We start from the raw sequence: 20,802 nt of genomic DNA, 5'->3' as shown, positions 1-20,802 counted from the left end.
TAATTTTAAGTTAATGGCCATTAAACCCACGGTAATAAGGAATAATTGTGCAGCCGCAAAAAATGCGGCATAACGAAAGCCAATGTTTGGCGTCTAAAAATGCGTACTGTTCAACAAAGGCATTCTCATATGATTTTACAATGCAATTTTTAAGCCTGACTGAAATATTTTGAAGGAAAAAGTGGAGTTCGTCTTGGATTTGGAGAAATACGGGGTACTGTAATTTTTTCAGAATGAAATTAAACATACACTTTCACGTAGTATCAGATTTCGAAAAATAACAAACAAGTAAGTCATAGTGTGGATATCATCTGCAGAAACGCAAGTTTTGATCAAACTGATCGCCATTTCATACTGATTTTAATGTGTAGGGTTTTATTCCGACTTTTATTAAAAATCGGATATAGCGACAACCCGCTATAGCGAGTAAATTTTCCGCTGTTGTGAATTCTCGCTATAACGGACTTCTACTACATAACTTAACGGTGTACGATCTCAAGAGTCAAGAAGGATACTGCTACTTATGGCATGAAGGTGAAGGAGGACTAACTGTAAATGACTTTGCAAGCATCATGTGTGACTTCATACTGAAAAATGTTGCTTATGAATCAGGAGATGAGATAATATTTTACAGCGATGGCTGTGGCTACCAAAACAGAAACAGTATACTGGCAAATGTGTTTCTGTTATTAGCTAAAAAAATGCACTTCACCATCACTCAGAAGTTTCTCACTAAAGGACATACACAAATGGAGTGTGATTCAATGCACTGTACAACAGAAAGAAAACTGAAGCATAAAGAAGTCTACGTGCCTGTGGAATATCTGTCAGCATGTAAGCCTGAAAGATTGAAACTCAAACCATACAACATTACATATTTGAAACATTCCTTCTTTAAGGACTACAGCTGCGTGAAGATAGTTTCTTCCATCCGACCAGGCCACAAAAAAGGGGACCCTACAGTTATTGGCCTTTGCTGCATCCACGACAACCCAGACTTGAAAGTAAGGATCAAGACTGATTTCAAAGGTGCGTTTCATTCATGGCAAAATATTATTATTTTACGTATGTTTCAGATTTTCTTCATTGTAAATTTCTGCTATTTTTTTCAGGTTCCTGGGAAGAACTTCCTCAAAGACAACAAAAGAGCAGTGGAAGTTGCCCACTGGAGACAGTGAAAAATCTTTACAGTGCATCTTTGACAACAATTCTTGAGTGAAAATGAAAATTTCTAGATTACACCTGAAATGTTTAAATTATATATACAAAGTTTTACGTTGACAACAATTCTACGATATTTAACATTATTTAACATTATTTAACATTGAAAGTTGCATGCAGACAACGTTTCTAAGTTTGTCATTGTAAGAATTGTTCTTCTACTAGTTACCACACACAAGAACTGTGGAAAAAAAGTTCATAGCTTTTGCAAGTAACTTGAATATTTACTTTTTTGTAGTTATGTATGTAACTTCTATAAGCTAATCCACATTAAAACTAGTATAACAACATTAATCATGTTACAAAAATCAAACCATAAAACCTTGTATGTCCAGATAAATTTAGAATTTTATTTCTTAAAACCACGTAAGTCTACCTGATATATGAAGACTTACTTGAAATGTTTATTTATGCTATTCAACAGAGATATTAACGCTAAAGAATGTGGAAACTCAAAAATGACAACAGTTGAACAATTTTTCCCTCTCCTGAAAAATTTGCTAAAAATTACTTACGTGGTTTTAGAAGTAAGTTGCCGATCTAGTACATTAACGAGCTTCTGTAGGATAAAGTTCTGTTAGCCTGTTGTCCCTTAAAATCTATAGCAACTAAATAAATTATTATTATTATTATTATTATTATTATTATTATTACTGTATTTACTTTTCATTTCTTCTGGTCTTGACAACAATACTCTAGCTTTGTTCTTCACAAACCCTGCGTTACATGTCTTCTACTCTTACGGTGGGTGATATTCAGTGGGGAAGTGACCAACGGAAAGCAATGTGAGACATAAAACCTAGAGATACAAAATTCTCTTGACACCGGGATAGTTACTGGAGATGAATAGCATATAATATTTTCTGGAGCGGTGATATTAAAGGCTTTAAAAAAACAATAATGTAAAGATGAATGATTTACAACCACTCTGGGCTACAACACAAAAATAAAATGATGTTTACTCTCATAAAGAGCAAACTGCACTTGACTGTCCATGTACAGTGCTCTGCCTATTATTAAAACCAGTGATTGGTGTAGCCTTGGTCTAGAGCAGGTTCTGCTCATTTGAGGATGAAAGTAAAAAATTACTCCCAGTATCTAACTGGAAATGCTGATCTAAGCATGGCAACATTTACCAAACAACCTGAATAATTGTCATAAACTAATAGAAAATATTCCTCTCATATTCAAAATGTATACCGAAAGCATGTAGGCTGAACAGTAAACTTCACATACGTGTAAATGAAAGGGGAAAAAAACGTCATAATAAAAAAAATACAGTTTTCTAATTTTTTGCAATAACTTGGCTACTTCTGAGTTGAAGGATGGTTTACATGAGAGGTTAAGACCAAGTATACATTTTTTAAGAAAAGTACTGTACCTTGAAGGAGGCTAAAGTCGAGCAGTAATAAATTTCAAATTGCACTAAAAATATAAAAATAAACAAAGGAACATGTAGGTAACCTCTTAAATACTAATTCCCAACATACAATCAATAAACCCAAAACCTAATTTTGATGTTTTTCATTCAAATTTTCCGAATGTCTGAAGAGTTTACCTTTGAAAGGAACATCTACAGGCAAGAAATTAGGAAGAGAGATAGAGGAACACATGGTAAACATAAGTCAAAGTGCATAACCAGAACAATAGAGAACAAGTAAAGTGTCACATCTTAAAATGCTGTCATCTTTACAAATGGGTATTCTGATTACTTCTAGTTCTTTTCAGCTCCAATGAGCTCATTTCAGTTTTCCAGCTTTGACATGCAGTTGGGCAGTATGAAAGTATGAAGTATGAAATAAGGAGGAAGTCAGACAAAGGACACAGCAAGAATTTCATAGTTTTCAGCTAAGGGAGAGAATACATGGGGCCTACCTTTTTCTCCTTGCTGTTCATGAAGAACAACAAAAGCAGTCTTCACTAATTGTGTTATATGCTTAGCCAAGACAGGGTGACCCATCTGGTAGAGATGAAGCAAGCATTCAAATACTATTTTATTCTCATCAAAATCTTCTCTTAACGGCAAGTAGTTGACAAACACAGGAAATACCTAAGACATCACACACACACAAAAAGGTAATTATTTTACATGTAGAGTTTGACAATACAACTGAAACTCAAGTTACTTAAAATGAATGATGGTGACAAAGATGATCTTCACACTTTATTGCATGAATTAACAAATTTCAAGACAATTAAATATAATATGTTATAGATGAATGTAAGTTCAGTAAATACTGACTATGGTATTCTATCTGACAGAAGAAGATGTAAATTTAAAAAAATAAAAACTATCAAAATATGCAGGCCTATATTACTTCATTATAACATTTCTTTTTTAACTGAATCGAAAATGAAAAGAGATAGCTTCAAATATTACAAATCATTATAACACGCTATGGTGAAAACCTTCTATGCACGAGTATACTGAGGATTATGGTACTTTAACTTTCTTGGTGTTGATTTCTCTCCTCATTCAGAAAATAAAAATTGAAAATTAAAGCACATCAAAATTGCAATAGATAAAATATTAATTGAAGAAATTATCAGTCCCTGTCTTCAGTGATTCACTCGTGTCTCAAAACTTTGCAGGTTTTAGTTACATTTGGTCATTACATGTTTTCATCTCAGTTTCACAATGTTTTTTACAAACTGATTTCTTTTTCTACTGAAGTAACAACCATTTAACACTATATCCTTTAATATCCCTTCCATACGAAAACTATGTATTTACCAGTAAATTTTGTTCAAACTGGTTAGCAGAAAGCATATTTTCAGTCATAAAAATATTGACCTATGAATCAAAAGTCTTTGTGCCAATCTTAACTTTTTGAGACTTAAATTTTATTCAGTAGTCAATTAATAGATCTTACTTTTAGCTTCATGAGTGATTGCTGTATTTACGATATCAACAGACCAAATTCTTGATTGAAAACCAACAGCGAGTGGAGAAAGGAACTACCGTATTTACTCACATATTAGACCCCCACTGTTACAGCCATAAAAAGTAAAGAGGGGTCAATACACAATAACCTCAAATTTTGTGCAGTGAACACATGACTTCAGGCTATAAAGAGCTATAAATTGTACATGTAAACATTCTACAAAAAGAGCTATAAATTGTACATGTAAACATTCTACACTATTCTTTAACAAACTTAAGAATGTATTTGAGTTATGGCTATTTTCGTTGGAAGGCAGTATTTCTAAATGTAAAAGGAAATATAAATAGTGAACACGACTTTTAGGCCTACATATAAAGTACATATAGACAGTTTTATTTGCTCATATCATATGATTCGTTTCATCTCATTAATTCCTCTGATGAGGCTGATGTCAGGAAGATATGGTCGTTAAAACTTGCTACGAAGATTCGTCTCACTTCATACTCGACCCTGTAGAGAAAAGGAATGAGGTTATTGCATTATCATATTATTCAATATTGATACAAAAGAATTTAATGGTCAGTAATTGTCTCTGTCAGTTGAGCAGTAGGCCTACCACACAGTAAACCTGAGTAAACTGAACACTGCTTTCATATGAATTACCGTCTTGCTCTGCCAACTTCCCTGCTAACGGCATGTTGTCATTCCAAGTGACGTAATCTTCACTGCCATCACGTCAGCCGTGTCAGCCATGCACTGCAATCGAGATCATTCGAGGTCTTGTCTTTTTGAAACTTTTAAAAATAGTTTTGTTCCCGACTATAGAGTCTGAACGGTGTGAATCTATTCCCAAATTGTTTCTGGAGATGGTCTCTGATATTCCCAGTTGGTGTATGTGTAGCATAATCCACTTCTTCCGAATAAAGCTGTGCTGTAGAAAGCATGCCAAACCACCAGCTGATTACTAGTGTATGTTATGAGTTGTACTTCCGAATGTAATACATAGTGACTGGACTGGAAGCATTCTTTCGATAACTGTGGCTGATGAAAGCCAGACCCTTATTTTTAAATATATTTCATGTTTGTATGGTTCATGGTGTGGGTTACCGTAGTCATGTCGTAGTTCGTGAACCATGGGCAACGACTGAATGGCCTAGTAAGTGGTACTGAGAGTCGGGATACCAGTTGCTATGGAATGGGAGTGGGCATCTCGGACATATTCTGAGTCATGGCCCTCCTTGTGCTCAGGCGGCTAGGACTATACAATCCACCAGTGTTCCATAACCCATTAATTAGAGGAGAGATCCTCACTTGGACTATGTGTAAGTAGGGTAGCATCCTGCTTCATGAATTTACCGAGCTCAGAACATTTTAAGTAAGCCTCGGACCTATGGGAGTCACGGAGTCCCACTCCCATTTGACAGGCGAGGGACTCCTTGGAAACAACTTGGAAAATGAAATGCAATTCGATAGGGAGCTATCAATATTAATGGGGCTTATAGAAGAAAGAAAGTAGAACTGGCTGAGTCAGCAAAGAGGATGCATCTGGATGTGCTAGGAGTAAGTGATATCCATGTAAGGGGAGATAACGAGGAAGAGATAGGAGATTATAAAGTGTACTTGACGGGTGTTAGAAAAGGAAGGGCAGAGTATGGGGTAGGGCTCTTTATCAGGAATACCGTTGCACGCAACATAGTTTCTGTTAGGCACATAAATAAGCGCATGATGTGGGTAGATTTGGCAATTGGAGGAATTAGGACGAAAATTGTCTCAGTGTATTCACCATGTGAGGGTGCAGATGAGGATGAAGTTGACAAGTTTTATGAAGCACTGAATAACATCGTGGTCAGGGTCAACAGCAAAGATAGAATAGTGCTAATGGGCGATTTCAATGCAAGAGTTGGAAATAGAACTTTTTTTTTTTTTTTTTTTTTTTTTTTGCTATTTACTTTACGTCGCACCGACACAGACATGTCTTATGGCGACGATGGGACGGGAAAGGCCTAGGAAGTGGAAGAAAGCGGCCGTGGCCTTAATTAAGGTACAGCCCCGGCATTTGCCTGGTGTGAAAATGGGAAACCACGGAAAACCATCTTCAGGGCTGGCGACAGTGGGGCTCGAACCCACGATCTCCCGATTACTGGATACTGGCCGCACTTAAGCGACTGCAGCTATCGAGCTCAGTAGAAATAGAACTGAAGGATATGAAAGGGTGATTGGTAAATGTGGGGAAGATATGGAAGCTAATGGAAATAGGAAGCGTTTGCTGGACTTCTGTGCTAGTATGGGTTTAGCAGTTACGAATACATCTTCAAGCATAAGACTATTCACCGCTACACATGGGAGGCTAGGGGTACCAGATCCATAATAGACTATATCTTAACTGACTTCAAATTCAGGAAATCTGTTAGGAATGTACAAGTTTTCTGGGGATTTTTTGATGATACAGACCACTATCTGATCTGTAGTGAACTAAGTATCTCTAGGCCTAGGATAGAGAAAGTGAAATCTGCCTGCAAACGAATAAGGGTAGAAAATTTCCAGGACAAGGAAACTAGACAGAAGTACATGGATATGATTAGTGAGAAGTTTCGAACAGTAGACAGTAAGCAGGTTCAGGGTATAGAAAGTGAATGGGTGGCATACAGGGATGCTGTAGTAGAAACAACAAGGGAATGCCTAGGAACAACTGTGTGTAAAGATGGGAAAAGGCAAACATCTTGGTGGAATGATGAAGTGAGATGGTGGTGGTGATTATTGTTTTAAGAGGAAGTACAACTGGGCAACCATCCTCTATATAACACTAATCAGAGGGAAAAATGGAAGGGGTCCGATACTTCGAAAAATGAAGGTATCAGCCAAAGGAAGTCAAGGGCCGCGAAAGGCATGAAAATGAAAGACTCCCTAGCCCTCACAAACCTAATAGCGTCGGGGTCGGAAAAGAACAAGTGTTGACCAAGGGAGGCCGGATAGGATAGATGAAAGTGAAGAGCCTGGCACAAGTAAGTGGAAGCAATGCCAGGACTCGGCTGAGGGCCCCGTGGTCGCCAACCTACGCTCCAAATTTCAGAGCCCCTGAGGCCCCTTTTAGTCGCCTCTTACGACAGGCAGGGGATACCGTGGGTGTTATTCTACCGCCCCCACCCACAGGGGGAGATGAAGTGAGAGCAGCTTGTAAACGTAAAAAGAAATGGCTCCAAACAAGGGCCGAGGCAGACAGGGATTTGTACGTAGATGAAAGAAACAGAGTGAAACAAATAGTTGTTGAATCCAAAAAGAAGTCCTGGGAAGATTTTGGTAATAACCTGGGAAGGCTAGGTCAAGCAGCAGGGAAACCTTTCTGGACAGTAATAAAGAATCTTAGGAAGGGAGGGAAAAAGGAAATGAACAGTGTTTTGAGTAATTCAGGTGAATTCATAATAGATCCCAGGGAATCACTGGAGAGGTGGGGGGAATATTTTGAACATCTTCTCAATGTAAAAGGATATCATCCTGGTGGCGTTGCAAACAGCCAAGGTCATGGGGAGGAGGAAAATGATGTTAGTGAAATTATGCTTGAGGAAGTGGAAAGGATGGTAAATAAACTCCATTGTCATAAGGCAGCAGGAATAGATGAAATTAGACCTGAAATGGTGAAGTATAGTGGGAAGGCAGGGTTGAAATGGCTTCATAGAGTAGTAAAATTATCATGGAGTATTGGTAAGGTACCTTCAGATTGGACAAAAGCAGTAATTGCACCTATCTATAAGCATACTATAGTATACCAGGCAAAGTATTCACTGGCATCTTGGAAGGGAGGGTGCGATCAGTAGTTTAGAGGAAGTTGGACGAAAGCCAGTGTGGTTTCAGACCGCAGAAGGGCTGTCAGGATCAGATTTTCAGTATGCACCAGGTAAATGAAAAATGCTACGAGAGGAATAGGCAGTTGTGTTTATGTTTTGTAGATCTAGAGAAAGCATATGACAGGGTACTGAGGGAAAAGATGTTCGCCATACTGGAGGACTATGGAATTAAAGGTAGGTTATTAAAATCAATCAAAGGCATTTATGTTGACAACTGGGCTTCAGTGAGCATTGATGGTAGAATGAGTTCTTGGTTCAGGGTACTTACAGGGGTTAGACAAGGCTGTAATCTTTCACCTTTGCTGTTCATAGTTTACATGGATCATCTGCTGAAAGGTATAAAATGGCAGGGAGGGATTCAGTTAGGTGGAAATTTGGCAAGCAGTTTGGCCTATGCTGACGACTTGGTCTTAATGGCAGATTGTGCCAAAAGCCTGCAGTCAAATATCTTGGAACTTGAAAATAGGTGCAATGAGTATGGTATGAAAATTAGCCTTTCGAAGACTAAATCGATGTCAGTAGGTAAGAAATTCAACAGAACTGAACGTCAGATTGGTGATACAAAGCTAGAACAGGTCGATAATTTCAAGTATTTAGGCTGTGTGCTCTCCAACGATGGTAATATAGTGAGTGAGATTGAGTCAAGGTGCAGTAAAGCAAATGCAGTGAGCTCACAGTTGCAATCAACAGTATTCTGTAAGAAGGAAGTCAGCTCCCAGACGAAACTATCTTTACATCGGTCTGTTTTCAGACCAACTTTGCTTTACGGGAGCGAAAGCTGGGTGGACTCAGGATATCTTATTCATAAGTTAAAAGTAACAGACATGTAAGTAGCGAGAATGATTGCTGGTACAAAAATGAGGGAACAATGGCAGGAGAGTACTCGGAATGAGGAATATAAAGGCTAATTTAGGAATGAATTCAACGAATGAAGCTGTACGCATAAACCGGCTTCGGTGGTGGGATCATGTGAGGCAAATGATGGAGGATAGGTTATCTAGGTGAATAATGAACTCTGTTATGGAGGGTAGGAGAAGTAGAGGGAGACCAAGACGACGATGGTCAGACTCAGTTTCTAACGATTAAAAAATAGAGGTATAGAACTAAATAAGGCCACAGCACTAGTTGCAAATAGAGGATTGTGGCGACGTTTAGTAAATTCAAAGAGGATTGCAGACTGAATGCTGAAAGGCATGAGTCTATAATGATAATGTATGTATGTTTCATGTTTGTTTTCTACATTTATCACATCAGGATTTACCTAAACAGCTGTAAATGAGATAAGAGAGACTGCATTGTTTAGGTTAGGTATGTTATTGCCTGGATAGTGCCAAAAGTTCCATGGAAAGAACAAAAATTAACGACAGGAAAGTTTTCCGCATTCATGGATATCTACAGGTGTGGTGGTAAAGCATTTTATTGTCATAATGTTTAATTCTGTACATTCAATGTCTCCATTTTTTTTATTAACGCATAACCTAGTATGTTTTGTTTGGCATTTCCAAAAATTGTTAAAAGTAAGCGGGGACATAAAATTATTATTATTATTATTTGTTAGGTACATTGGCGAGTAAAACAACCATTATAATTGGATAGTTCTTATGTTTTAAACTTACTTCTTTCCAAAAAAACACCCTATATTGGCGTGAGTTATGACATATTAAATAATCAATTTGGTAATGATCTCGCGTGCTATATTAACAGCAACAACTGTGAATATTTCTCAACTAAACTTGTTTCCTCATCCTGAGGTGGTGCAGCTCGTTTTAGACATGCCCCCAGTGGAGAGGAGTTACATGTACCATTTTTACCGCATATCATTCTTCCTGCCACTCGTATATCTGTGGCAGTATGGTACTGGGAATCGAACTCAGACTGCCAACAATGGCAGCTAATTGTGCTAACCATTACTATGGCAGACATTATTAACAACAAAACAGCAACATATAACATGACTGATGCATGTTTGCAATGCACGGGTTGGACACGGAACTATTCACCTACAGGGTGGCCACAACGTTCCGTTACCCCCCTCTTATAACCAATAGAAACCCTAAACCTAGTTAAATAAGTTGTACACCATTTGTAAGAGAGTTTTTTTTGGGAATATATGGCATTACGAGTCCTAAGCATCAGTCTGTGCACCAAAATTTTCATGGCAAAGAATAATACGGCGCCAAGCTCTGTGCGACAATCTTCGGAGCATTGCTGGTGTGACTTTAGTGAAAGCTTGTCTTAGAGCATCTTTCAGTTCATCCGTGGTATTGTATTGGTTTTGTGAACTGATACCCTTTATGAAGCTCCATAGCGAATTATCACATGTGGTAAGGTCTGGGCTTCTTGGTGGCCAGGCAAGTGGAGCTGGCAGCACAGGAGAACCACATCGCCCTGGAAGACTTCATTAAGATATTCACGCACTGCGATGACAAAATGGGCAGGAGCCCCATCATGCTGTAACCAACATGTCTCTTTAATTCCGTGCTCCTCCAAGAGAGGAGCAAACCAGTCCTGCAACATGTTCATGTAACAGTGCTGATTCACAGCACCGTCAAAAAAGAACGGCCCAAACAAGCGTCTGCTGTCCAGTTCTGCCCATATCATGACATGCGGCAGGTGATTTCCCAACTCTTCATAAAAGTGTGGATTTGTCTTGCTCCAGACGACCACATTTCGTGCGCGAGAGCTCTTGTAAATCTCACACTCATCGGAAAAGAGCACTTTGCCTCGTTTCGGTATTGTGTTGAACATCTGAAGAAGTGCTGCACATGCCTCCATTCTCCGGTCCATGTCAGCATGCGATAATTCCTGGACGGGCATAGGCCGATATGGGCGCAAGCCTAAGTCTTTCTCCATGTGCTTCTGCAATGTCGACTAGGGTATTTGCAAGTCCACCGATCTTTTATGTGTCGACTTCTTTGGCGACCTCTCCACGGACTCCTCGACAAACTCACATGTTTCTCTTCCTGTGGAGGATCTCCCACTTCTGTCCTTATCTTTCACACTTCCTGTGGCGAAGAGTTTCTTTTCCAATTGCAGAAGTGTTTGTTTTGGAGGAGGCTCTCGTTGCGTGCCCGAAAGTCAGTATGAACATGTGCTATTGTCTTCCCTGTTTGCCCTCTCTCATACATCAACAACCTGCAATAAGATGTTGTTCAATACTGTAACTGGACGTATCAGCCATAGTTTAGTTCACACAATCTGAAACATAGAACAAAACGAACGTACATTAACATTTATAAGGGGGTAACGGGACTTTGTGATCACCCTGTATTTGTACGTCATCAGAGTTGCAGTACGCCTACGCTACGGAGGCGGACATTTCTTAACTACGAAACACAGATGTACTGCGTGACTTCAACACGTGCTTTCATTGCGTGGGTCGTAGGGCGAAATTATTCACAAATTTGTGTGATGTCATCAGAGCTGCAATAAGACTTGTACCTGATTCGAAGCGGAACCATTGTTCTTCTCTTGACGAATTACATTGGGGTGGGGAGGGGGGCGGTCCAGTATGCGAGATTTATTTTTTCATTTCCTTCGTTTCTAAAATCCAGGGAGGGGGTTCTAATACACGAGGGGGGTCTGTTACACGAGTAAATACGGTTTATTTATTTATTTATTTATTTAGCGTATGGCATACAAATACATTATTACAAATGAACAACAATAACCAATGAACCAAACTACAAACAAATATCTAAATCTTGTATGTGCTCAATACAGAGTAAATATGGAACGTCCATTTCTTTCAAAATGCCATTTGCAACATGTGTTACAAATATTTTATTTGAAATTGTTGATCTTATTAAGAGAGTAAGGCAGTTATTATCAGAAAAACTTGAGGGGGCAGGGGACACAATACCTTTTTTTTTTCCTTCCTGAAAAGTGAAAATGTGATTTAGTTCCTTTCTCTACCAACCATTGAATTTTAAATACCTACATATATAGTGCAAACTATTATATTCCACTTTTAAAATAGTGATATTTAAGAGGAAAATTATATTCACAGAGAAATATTCCTTACAATATTTTACTTTAGTGTGTATTTTAAGCAATGACTGAACATTAGAAGAAGTAACTACTCACCTGTTCCATTGGTACACCATTAACATTTGTAATTACTAATCTAGCTAGAGCTCCACAAATATTATCCAAAGTTCCAGGATGTCTTTCTTTGGCTACTGCAGTTGAAAGTGCCTGCAAAATCTCAGGAAAATGACTGTAAAACAGGTTAAGGAAAATAGAAGAAAAGGAGCTTTTAAAAAATACCATTCAATACTAAACTGGAAAACTATCAAAAACTGGTATTTGGTACAAAACAACAAGATAAAAACTCCTTGAAATATCGGTTGCAAAATGCATTATGAAAATATCCCACAGTAATAGTGGAAAATGGAAATATAGTAGATTCCTATATTTACTACTGTTTAGAGGTCAATAAAAGGAACGTACAGTATAAAGTACAGAAAGGTAAAACAAGGGAAATGCGAAGTTCGTCAAGGGTTTCAGCTGAAAATTAGTATACTCAAGCATAATGAGTTTAGAAAATTACATTTTAGCATAAAGAATCACAAACAAGTCAATAGCAGAATTGTACCGGGAGGTACACCTCAACTCCGCACATTCAAAAGAAGCGCCTTAATGAACTCTATCTATCCAACAAAATGTGAAACTGCTATCACAAGAAGTTGGGAGTTGAATCAGAAGATGCCATTACTGAAGTATTGAGTAATTGTGTTGTTGTGAAGTGGCCTAAACTGACTGGATTTATTTGCTTTGTGTTTGTTTAGTTCAAGAAGTTTGGACATTTCTCCATAGATGTCACTACTAAAAACTATGGTCATGCACTCTGGTGCAAGGTAAAAAAAAAAGCTGTTATTGAAAAAAATTTTGTGTTCATGGGTTTTCTCTACTAAATCGACTTTCACTTGTTTTCCTTATATATTTCAAAGTTTGCAACACTTCCTTCTCATTCCGCCAGTTTTGAATCTGGCCAAAGGGAATTTTCTGTAATTATTTTTCAGCCTATTACAGGTTTCTTTTTGGTTCTTTGGTTGTAACTTTTGAATTTGCCAATCAAATTGAGAAGTTGTGTCCAGATTAGTCCAGAATCCTCTCGAACCTTCCCTTTGGGTATCTAAGCTGCGGGTTTTCTGGCTACCTTGTCATTTGATCACCAAATTTCTAAGAGTGTGTGTTAAGACAGGAGGCGGGCGCCTCATTCTTCGCCAGGCTGTTCATCAGCCCAGGTAATGGCCATCAGTTTTATCTCTCTGTAGTCACCTCCGCCGACTTACTGGAGGGGAAGGTCCGAATTTCTAACTATGTAACCGTTCGATGTAAACTTATTCCTTTTCATGTAAAATTTCGTAAGTTCTTAAAACTGTAAATCGGGGATAGAGAGTGCGTTACCCTCTCGAGTTCCCCTTCAACTTGGTTTGAGGTGACTACGATTTAGTACTGTTTTTCTTTCCTGTAATGTATTAAATTAACTTTCATTCCAGTCACCTCAGCAGCTTGGGATTAGCCCCTGTATCATCGGGCCAAGAGCCCTGTTAGGTTTTTAATACTTCATTATCTAGGAGCGCAAGTGTACGCCTCATTCTGTTTGTGTTCGGGCCATTTATTTAACCTGTTCTTTTTTCACAAAGGCCCAGTAGGTTCTACATGATTTGCCCTAGTTGCCACAACAAATATCTACCAATAACCAAACAGGACACTCCTGAGGACGTGTAAAGGGTAGAAATTATACGAGAACGCCAGCTTGGAACAAGCCTATTGGTATTATTTTGTTGCTGTAAAAATGGGTAGAGTTGATTATTTATTGTTACACAGATACCACGGTAGACAGAGGTGAAAGAAGGTGCGGGCATGAATGGGTCAAATTAGGGCAATCAGAAGATTAATTTAAAACTTTAAAATTAGAGTTATATTTCCTTCTCCCTTTTTGTTTCTAAAGTTAGACTTAACAATTTCAGGTACCAAAATTTGCTTACAAGTTACGTGACAACGTTTAGAAAATCAGAACAATCAACAAACAACACATTAGCAAACCTGAGCTTGCAGCTCCCTAATTATACAGTCTGAATCATTTGAAATCCGGACTGGACTTTGACAGGATGACGGTCTCTCACCATAACTATTTAACTACACACTGGAGAAAATCGTGCCAACCAAACATCAAGATTGGAAAAAATATCAAACTCAATTGCCAGTATTTGCAGATGACCTAGCTCTGCTTGCAAATAGTGTGGAAGAGGCTAAACACCAAATTGAAGAACTGGAAAAAATAGCAGCAAAATTCGAACTAAAAATCTCATTTGAAAAGACGGACGACGTTCACCATGTCAGCAATGTCATGCGCCGAGATCGCTTTCTTCACATAATGAGATTCATTCATTGTGTCGATAATAACACTATGGTTACAGATGATAAATTGTGGAAATTGAGACCTTTCATAAATATCGTAGAAAAAAAATGTCGTCAGTATTTTACAGTGGAACAGGACTTGGCTTACGATGAGTGCATGATACCATACTACGGAAAACACGGGTGTAAGCAGTTCATAAGAGGGGAGCCGAACAGATTTGGCTTCAAATTGTGATGTTTGAACACAGTTGCTGGATATTTAGTGTCTTTTCAAGTTTATGAAGGGAAAAATCCACTTGCCAATACACAGTACGAAACCGAATTCGATACAGCTGCAGCACGGATTTGCTGGGGCCATTCGAGAAAATCGAGTCCCGAAAGACTGTCCACAGTCTTCTTCTACTGAAGTGAAGAACTTTCGTTCAAACTTGCATGTTTGTTTGGAGCCGTAAGTCGACGGGTAATGATCAATCGTATTCAATTAAACACTGTGGTGCATGAATATCGCTAATGGAATAATAATGCGCGTTGGATTATTCGTAACAGCAAAACACATAGTGAAAGGGCTCTTGTCATAACCAAATATTATACAGTTTAATATAGACATTTTTGAGTTGCATGAAAGAAACTGTCATTACCACGGGGTTTTCACTATATACCGTATCCATACTTGCTATATTGTAGTAAAATACTTCTTCTTGCTACAGGACAATAAATCCGTCTAATGTGCATTACCAATTTGTGAATTAAATACATTTCACGGGCACAAACCAATAACATCTCTGTGAAAATTCACAATACTTTCTTCATAGTTGGCTGGGAGACATTGTTTAGTGCTGTTTTTCCAATGGAAACTGAAGTTATTTCATTCAGAAACACATAAGCTATCCACGACTAGCCTTGCAGCCTCCAATTTTTAACTTTCTTGCTTTTGCTATAGCTTTCAACCGACACATTTCACTCATGATCGCATATCCTAAATTGTATATTTTCAGCTGCAAATTTGCATATCCTGTTTTCGATTGCTCTAGAAACTTCACTTTTTTCTGTGAAATGTAAAGCGGTTACCGCTTGTCCATTCAAGATGAGCTTATTTTCTCCCAATCACGGTGGTGGTGGTGGTGGTGGTGGTGATTATTGTTTACAACTAGGCAACCATCCTCTATATAACACTAATCAGAGGGAAAATATGGAAGGGATCCGACACTTCGAAGAATGAAGATATCGGTCAAAGGAAGACAAGGGCCACGAAGGGCGTGAAAATGAAAGACTCCCTAGCCCTCGCAAACCTAATAGCGTCGGGGTCGAAAAAGAACAAGAGTTGACCAAGAGAGGTCGGAGAGGATAGATGAAAGTGAGGAGCCTGGCACAAGTAAGTGGAAGCAATGCCAGGACTCAGCTAAGGGCCCCGTGGTTCGAATAGAACTCTTGACTCCACTGTACTTTCTTCTCACGGCGCAATTAATGTGGAGCTTTTCCATAGCCATGAACGACCTATAACAAGATTTCACACTGGCCATCTAAAACATGTGATATTACTTAAACTGATGCAATGTAAATAACACAATACAGTAGAACCTCGATAATTCGAAATCGGTTAATTCAAAATCCCGCCTAATTCAAAGCAGCTCTCGTTCCCGGAAACATGAGATACAGTTTTGCATGTTATTTAAATTGTTTAATTCGAAATACGGATAATTCGTAATTCGAATTACAATTTCGGCTCCATTACCGAAATTCAGACTTTTAATTCAAAACTGCCTTTACATTTTAAAACAATAGTATGTTACAGAGTAATTTCAACTCAAAATTTATCCGCGTCATAATACAACGCGTGTTCCAGAACGTGGCGGGGTAGCTTTCCGCATTTACACTCACTTCGCTGGGTCTACAGCGTGCTTCATGATTACTAAGTTGAATGAAATCGGAATTCTTTTGTATTCAACCTTTTAAGAAACGCCATAATATCATGCAAAAAGCAGTGTGCGCAACAACAGAATCCGCAAACACTGGCAAAGCCGACAGTTGACGAAAAAGCGTGGCTCATGTAATAAATTCGTAGGCGCCGAACAACGTTGTCATTGCCGATGAAACTGCATTGCTTTATTTTAATGTGAGCCCAAACGGTCTTATGGATGTAAAGGAGAAAGTGCCAGCCGGAAAATCATGCAAGGGTGTGGGATAGGGGTCATTGTAGTGCGTTGCAATTGCAATGCACATGGAAGCGGGAAACTTTATCCCCTCGTCATAGAAAAGTTTGATAAGCCACAAAATTTTAAGGGTTTCGGGCACTTTCCATGCCAGTACAAAGCATCTAAAAATGCAAACAGTACAGATATCCAAAAAATAATGCATTTGCACAGGGGAACCAGCATAATTTATCCTCGTCTTTGAATTGTGGTATTTTTTCTTTCATTGTGTGAGGTTATGTTTGTCAGTGATTTATCCAAGTGCATTATTTGAACATTGTAAATGCACCTTGTTGGATACATTTCGGAAATAGTGTTTTCCATGGCATTTGAAAGGTTTATACTGTGAATCGAGGTGATTGCATGTATTGGGATGTATTAATGGGTCTTAGAATACTCTGTGACGCGGCAAGTGTTTACATTTCTGAAGTACGAGAGAAGTGCCATGGCGGGAAATCGTTCAAGGATAGAGTCATAGTAAAGTTCTATTTTAACGTTATCGGGTACTTTCTGTGTGAATACAAGGCATTTAAAATGCATACAGTATTGTACTGCAATGAATAAAGCACCTGCACATAGGAGCCAGCATAGATTTCTCGTCGTCCTTGAATCATGCTTTTTTTTCTTCTTTCTTTCGTTGTGTGAGGTTATATTTGCCAGTGAGATATCCAAGTGCATTATTTGAATGCTGTAAATGCACCTTTTTGGATACATTTTGGAAATAGTTCTTTTTTCATGGTATTTGAAAGGTATAAACTGTGAATCAAGGTTAACTGCATGCAGTAACGGACCTTAGAATATTTCGTAACGCGGCAAGGGCTGGTACTTCTGAATTGCGAATTGGCGGTTAATTTGAAATCACGTAATTCGAAGTCTGATTTTTGAGTCCCAACGACTTCGAATTAACGAGGTTTTACTGTATGTAAGTGGTGCGCTTCTCGGTTTGGGCGGGAACAAATTTGCCAATTGTATGGGCCGAAAAAAATACAAAATTCCAAATTTCTGTAAGTCAGGAGTACTGGCCTTGCTGCAAATACAGGGCAATTTAAAATGATGGACCCGATTTCATAAATTTATTCTATGAAATCTAATGAACACATCATACTGTGAGATATGTGTAAAGAAAGGCAAACTCTCAAAGTTTAGTTGAGTTTAGATTTCATCCCACGTGGTTTCATTTTCAACCGTTACGAGAGCACAGGAAGCAAGTAAAGAAAATGGCTGCGGCTGGAGAGCAGAAGTCGTTCTGTGTGCTTGATTACCATGTAAACAAGTCTGTGATTAGTGTTCAATGGCATTTCCGTACCAGATATGGAAGAGACCCACCTACTGGAAAAGCCATTCGTGCGTGGTATGCAAAATTCAGAGACATGGACTGCATCTGTAAGCGAAAGTCAACTGGCCGTCCTTCGAACGGGGAAGAGACAGTGGAACGTGTTCACGCCAGTTTCGTGTGGAATCTGCAGAAATCCACCTACCGGGCAGCGAGGCAACTTGAATTTCCACAGGCAACTGTTTGGCGCATTCTGCGGAAACGTTTACGAATGTAACCCTACCGCTTGCAACTGGTGCAGGCTTTAAAAGACACTGATTATGCTGCTCGAGCATCCTTCTGTGCTGATTTTTTCTCATTAATGGTTTCAGAAGTGGAAGGTCAACAATAGAGCCCATTTTCATTATGAGACAACTAATGGAAAAGCATTGGGAGTACGGGAATGATATGGTGATGACATTCATTGATATTGAAAAGTCATATGACAGTGTCCCTAGGACGAAAGTTTGGGACAGTCTGGTGCAAAAAGGAATTGGACAGGGATTAATAAAAATGATCATGGCATTGTATAAGGAATGTTGTAGTTGCGTGCAAACACAAGTTGGCAGGACAAGTTGGTTCAAAATAACTAGTGGGCTGAGACAGGGAAGTGTTCTATCACCAATCCTGTTTACAATAGTAATGGATGACATCATGAGAACAGCAAAAGCAGCATATGGAGGAAGAGAAATGAACATGATGTTATTTGCAGATGATATTGTGATTTGGGGAGAAGACGACAGGAAGGTTCAAGAACAGTTGAATGTGGTGAATGGGAAGATCGAAGAACGTTGATTGAACATAAGTGTAGAAAAGAGTAAAACTCTTGTTATGACTAGAGGGGAGAAAGAAGGGAAAGGTCAGATTAGACTTGCAGACAAGCCCCTGGAAGTAGTGGAAACGTTTAAATACCCGGGGAGTGAATTAATGGAGAATGCTCAACTGGATGCTGAGATTAGTAAAAGGATTCAAGCTGGAAGTTGTTTCTATCATAGTGTAAGAAACATGTTATGGGACAAAGATGTGCCAATGGAAGCAAAGGATACTATGTACAAGATATATTATGTACCCATAACAACTTACGGAGCAGAAACTTGGACAATGACAAAGAAGGATGAGAGTCGAATACAGGCAGCCGAAATGAAATTCTTGAGCAGTATGATACAGAAGAGTAAAAGAGACAAAATAAGGAATGAGAAAATCCGGGAAGAAATTGGAGTGGAAAAAATGAATGATAGAATAGAGAAGAGCTGACTAAGATGGTTTGGGCACATAAAGCGAATGAGCGACGAATGAATGCCAAAAAAGGTGATGGAAATGCAAATCCAAGGAAGGAGAGGCCGTGGACGACCACGATTGAGATGGAAGGATACCATCCAACACAGCTTTATAGAAAGAAACCTGGACTGGGACACAGTGTTGTAGGAGGAGTGGTGAAAAGACCGAAGAAAGTGGAGAGGAACCATATTTGCCCCTACCCGGCTACAGCTGGATAAAGGGAAATGATGATGATGATGAATGGAAGAGGATGGATTCTTCGAAAGGGTAATTTTCAGCGATGAAGCTACTTTTCGCCTTTCTGGGACTGTGAATAGACACAACGTAAGGATCTGGGGAACTTCTAATCCCCATCAAGTTGTGGAACACCAACGCGATTCTCCTAAGGTGAATACATTTTGTGCTATTTCCCATGAGAAGGTTTATGGACCCTTTTTCTTCATTGAACCTACTGTGACAGGAAATGTTTTTCTTGATATGCTGCAACAATGGCTCCTGCCACAGCTCGAAGAGGATAGTGCAGATTTCATCTTTCTACTGGATGGTGCCTTCCGCATTATCATGGCAACATTCGGAGCCATCTGAATGAGTCATTGGCACAACGATGGATAGGTCGTGCATCTCAGGAGGATCGACCTCTCATTCGTTGGCCACCGCGTTTCCCTGGCTTAATCCCATGTGATTTCTTCTTGTGGGGTTCCGTAAAGGATCATGTTTACGTACCACCTCTTGCACTAATATTGGACGACCTTAGTGCCCGCATCACAGCAGTCATCGTAGAGATTGACCGCAACACACTACACAAGGTTTGGCAGGAGATAGACCATTTTTATTTTTATTTATTTTTTATTTTTTTGCTAGGGGCTTTATGTCGCACCGACACAGATAGGTCTAGATAGACTATTGGCTTGATGTATGTCGTGTTACGCGAGGTGCTCACAGAGAACATTTGTGATATGACTGAAAAAACTTTGAGAGTTTACCGTTCTTAGCACAGGTTTCACATTACGATATGTTTATTAGATTTCACAGAATAAATTTATGAAATCGGGTCCAACATTTTGAATTGCCCTGTAATACTCGCACCCCAAATTTTGAAAAAAAATTGTGGGGATTATTTGCGAATATATGGTAATTAGGGCTATATAATAAGCATTTCAGCATTATAATGATAATAATTGTACCGGGAGGTACACCTCAGCTCCGCTCATTCAAAAAGAAGCGCATTAACGCGTTCACTACCGGATAATCAGCGGGTGCTTTAAACCTCCAGCCCAGCCTTTTTAAATCCCCTCAGCTCTATAGCGCACTTTGTTACATTAAATGTTACTGTAAGAAGACTATCGTAAGTACAATATTGAAATTTTCAATAATACCTTTAGGATGATAACTAGTAGTGCTTGGAGGCTGTGGTACCGGGTTTGACATTTTCCTGGATGGAGAGGCACACCACACTTTCCACAGAACCACCTGGTTTCGCACCGGATGCTATTTTTCGTGCACACTCTGCACCGTCTAGTTGGGAAAATGTCTGATTACATGCCTGGGAATTTATAAAGTACATGCTCCTTTATTTTCCCATCAAGATTCACACACCATTCTTACTAAAATCCCATACTTAGTTATTTTTCCTGGATTATAAACTCGGAAACGCAAACAGCCCCTCCAAGCTAACATTCCTTCAACAAGGGCGATTTTCCAATCCG

General features: G+C 39.0%; 1 protein-coding gene across 1 annotated transcript in view; it reads right to left on the bottom strand.

Moving 5' to 3' along the window:
• The window catches only part of LOC136873685 (importin-4), a 218,501-nt gene that overhangs the window by 14,312 nt on the left and 183,387 nt on the right, over positions 1-20,802 (bottom strand). The window contains exons 17-18 of the mRNA XM_067146801.2: positions 12,035-12,167; positions 3,097-3,271 (exon numbers count right to left, since the gene is read on the bottom strand). Of these exons, the coding sequence (XP_067002902.2) occupies positions 3,097-3,271; positions 12,035-12,167 (308 nt within the window). The remainder of the gene's footprint in view (positions 1-3,096; positions 3,272-12,034; positions 12,168-20,802) is intronic.

The sequence above is a fragment of the Anabrus simplex genome, chromosome 5 (assembly GCF_040414725.1).
Source record: "Anabrus simplex isolate iqAnaSimp1 chromosome 5, ASM4041472v1, whole genome shotgun sequence".
Lineage (NCBI taxonomy): Eukaryota > Metazoa > Arthropoda > Insecta > Orthoptera > Tettigoniidae > Anabrus > Anabrus simplex.
Note: the sequence above shows the minus strand (reverse complement) of the source record. Positions and strands in the feature narration are given on the sequence as shown.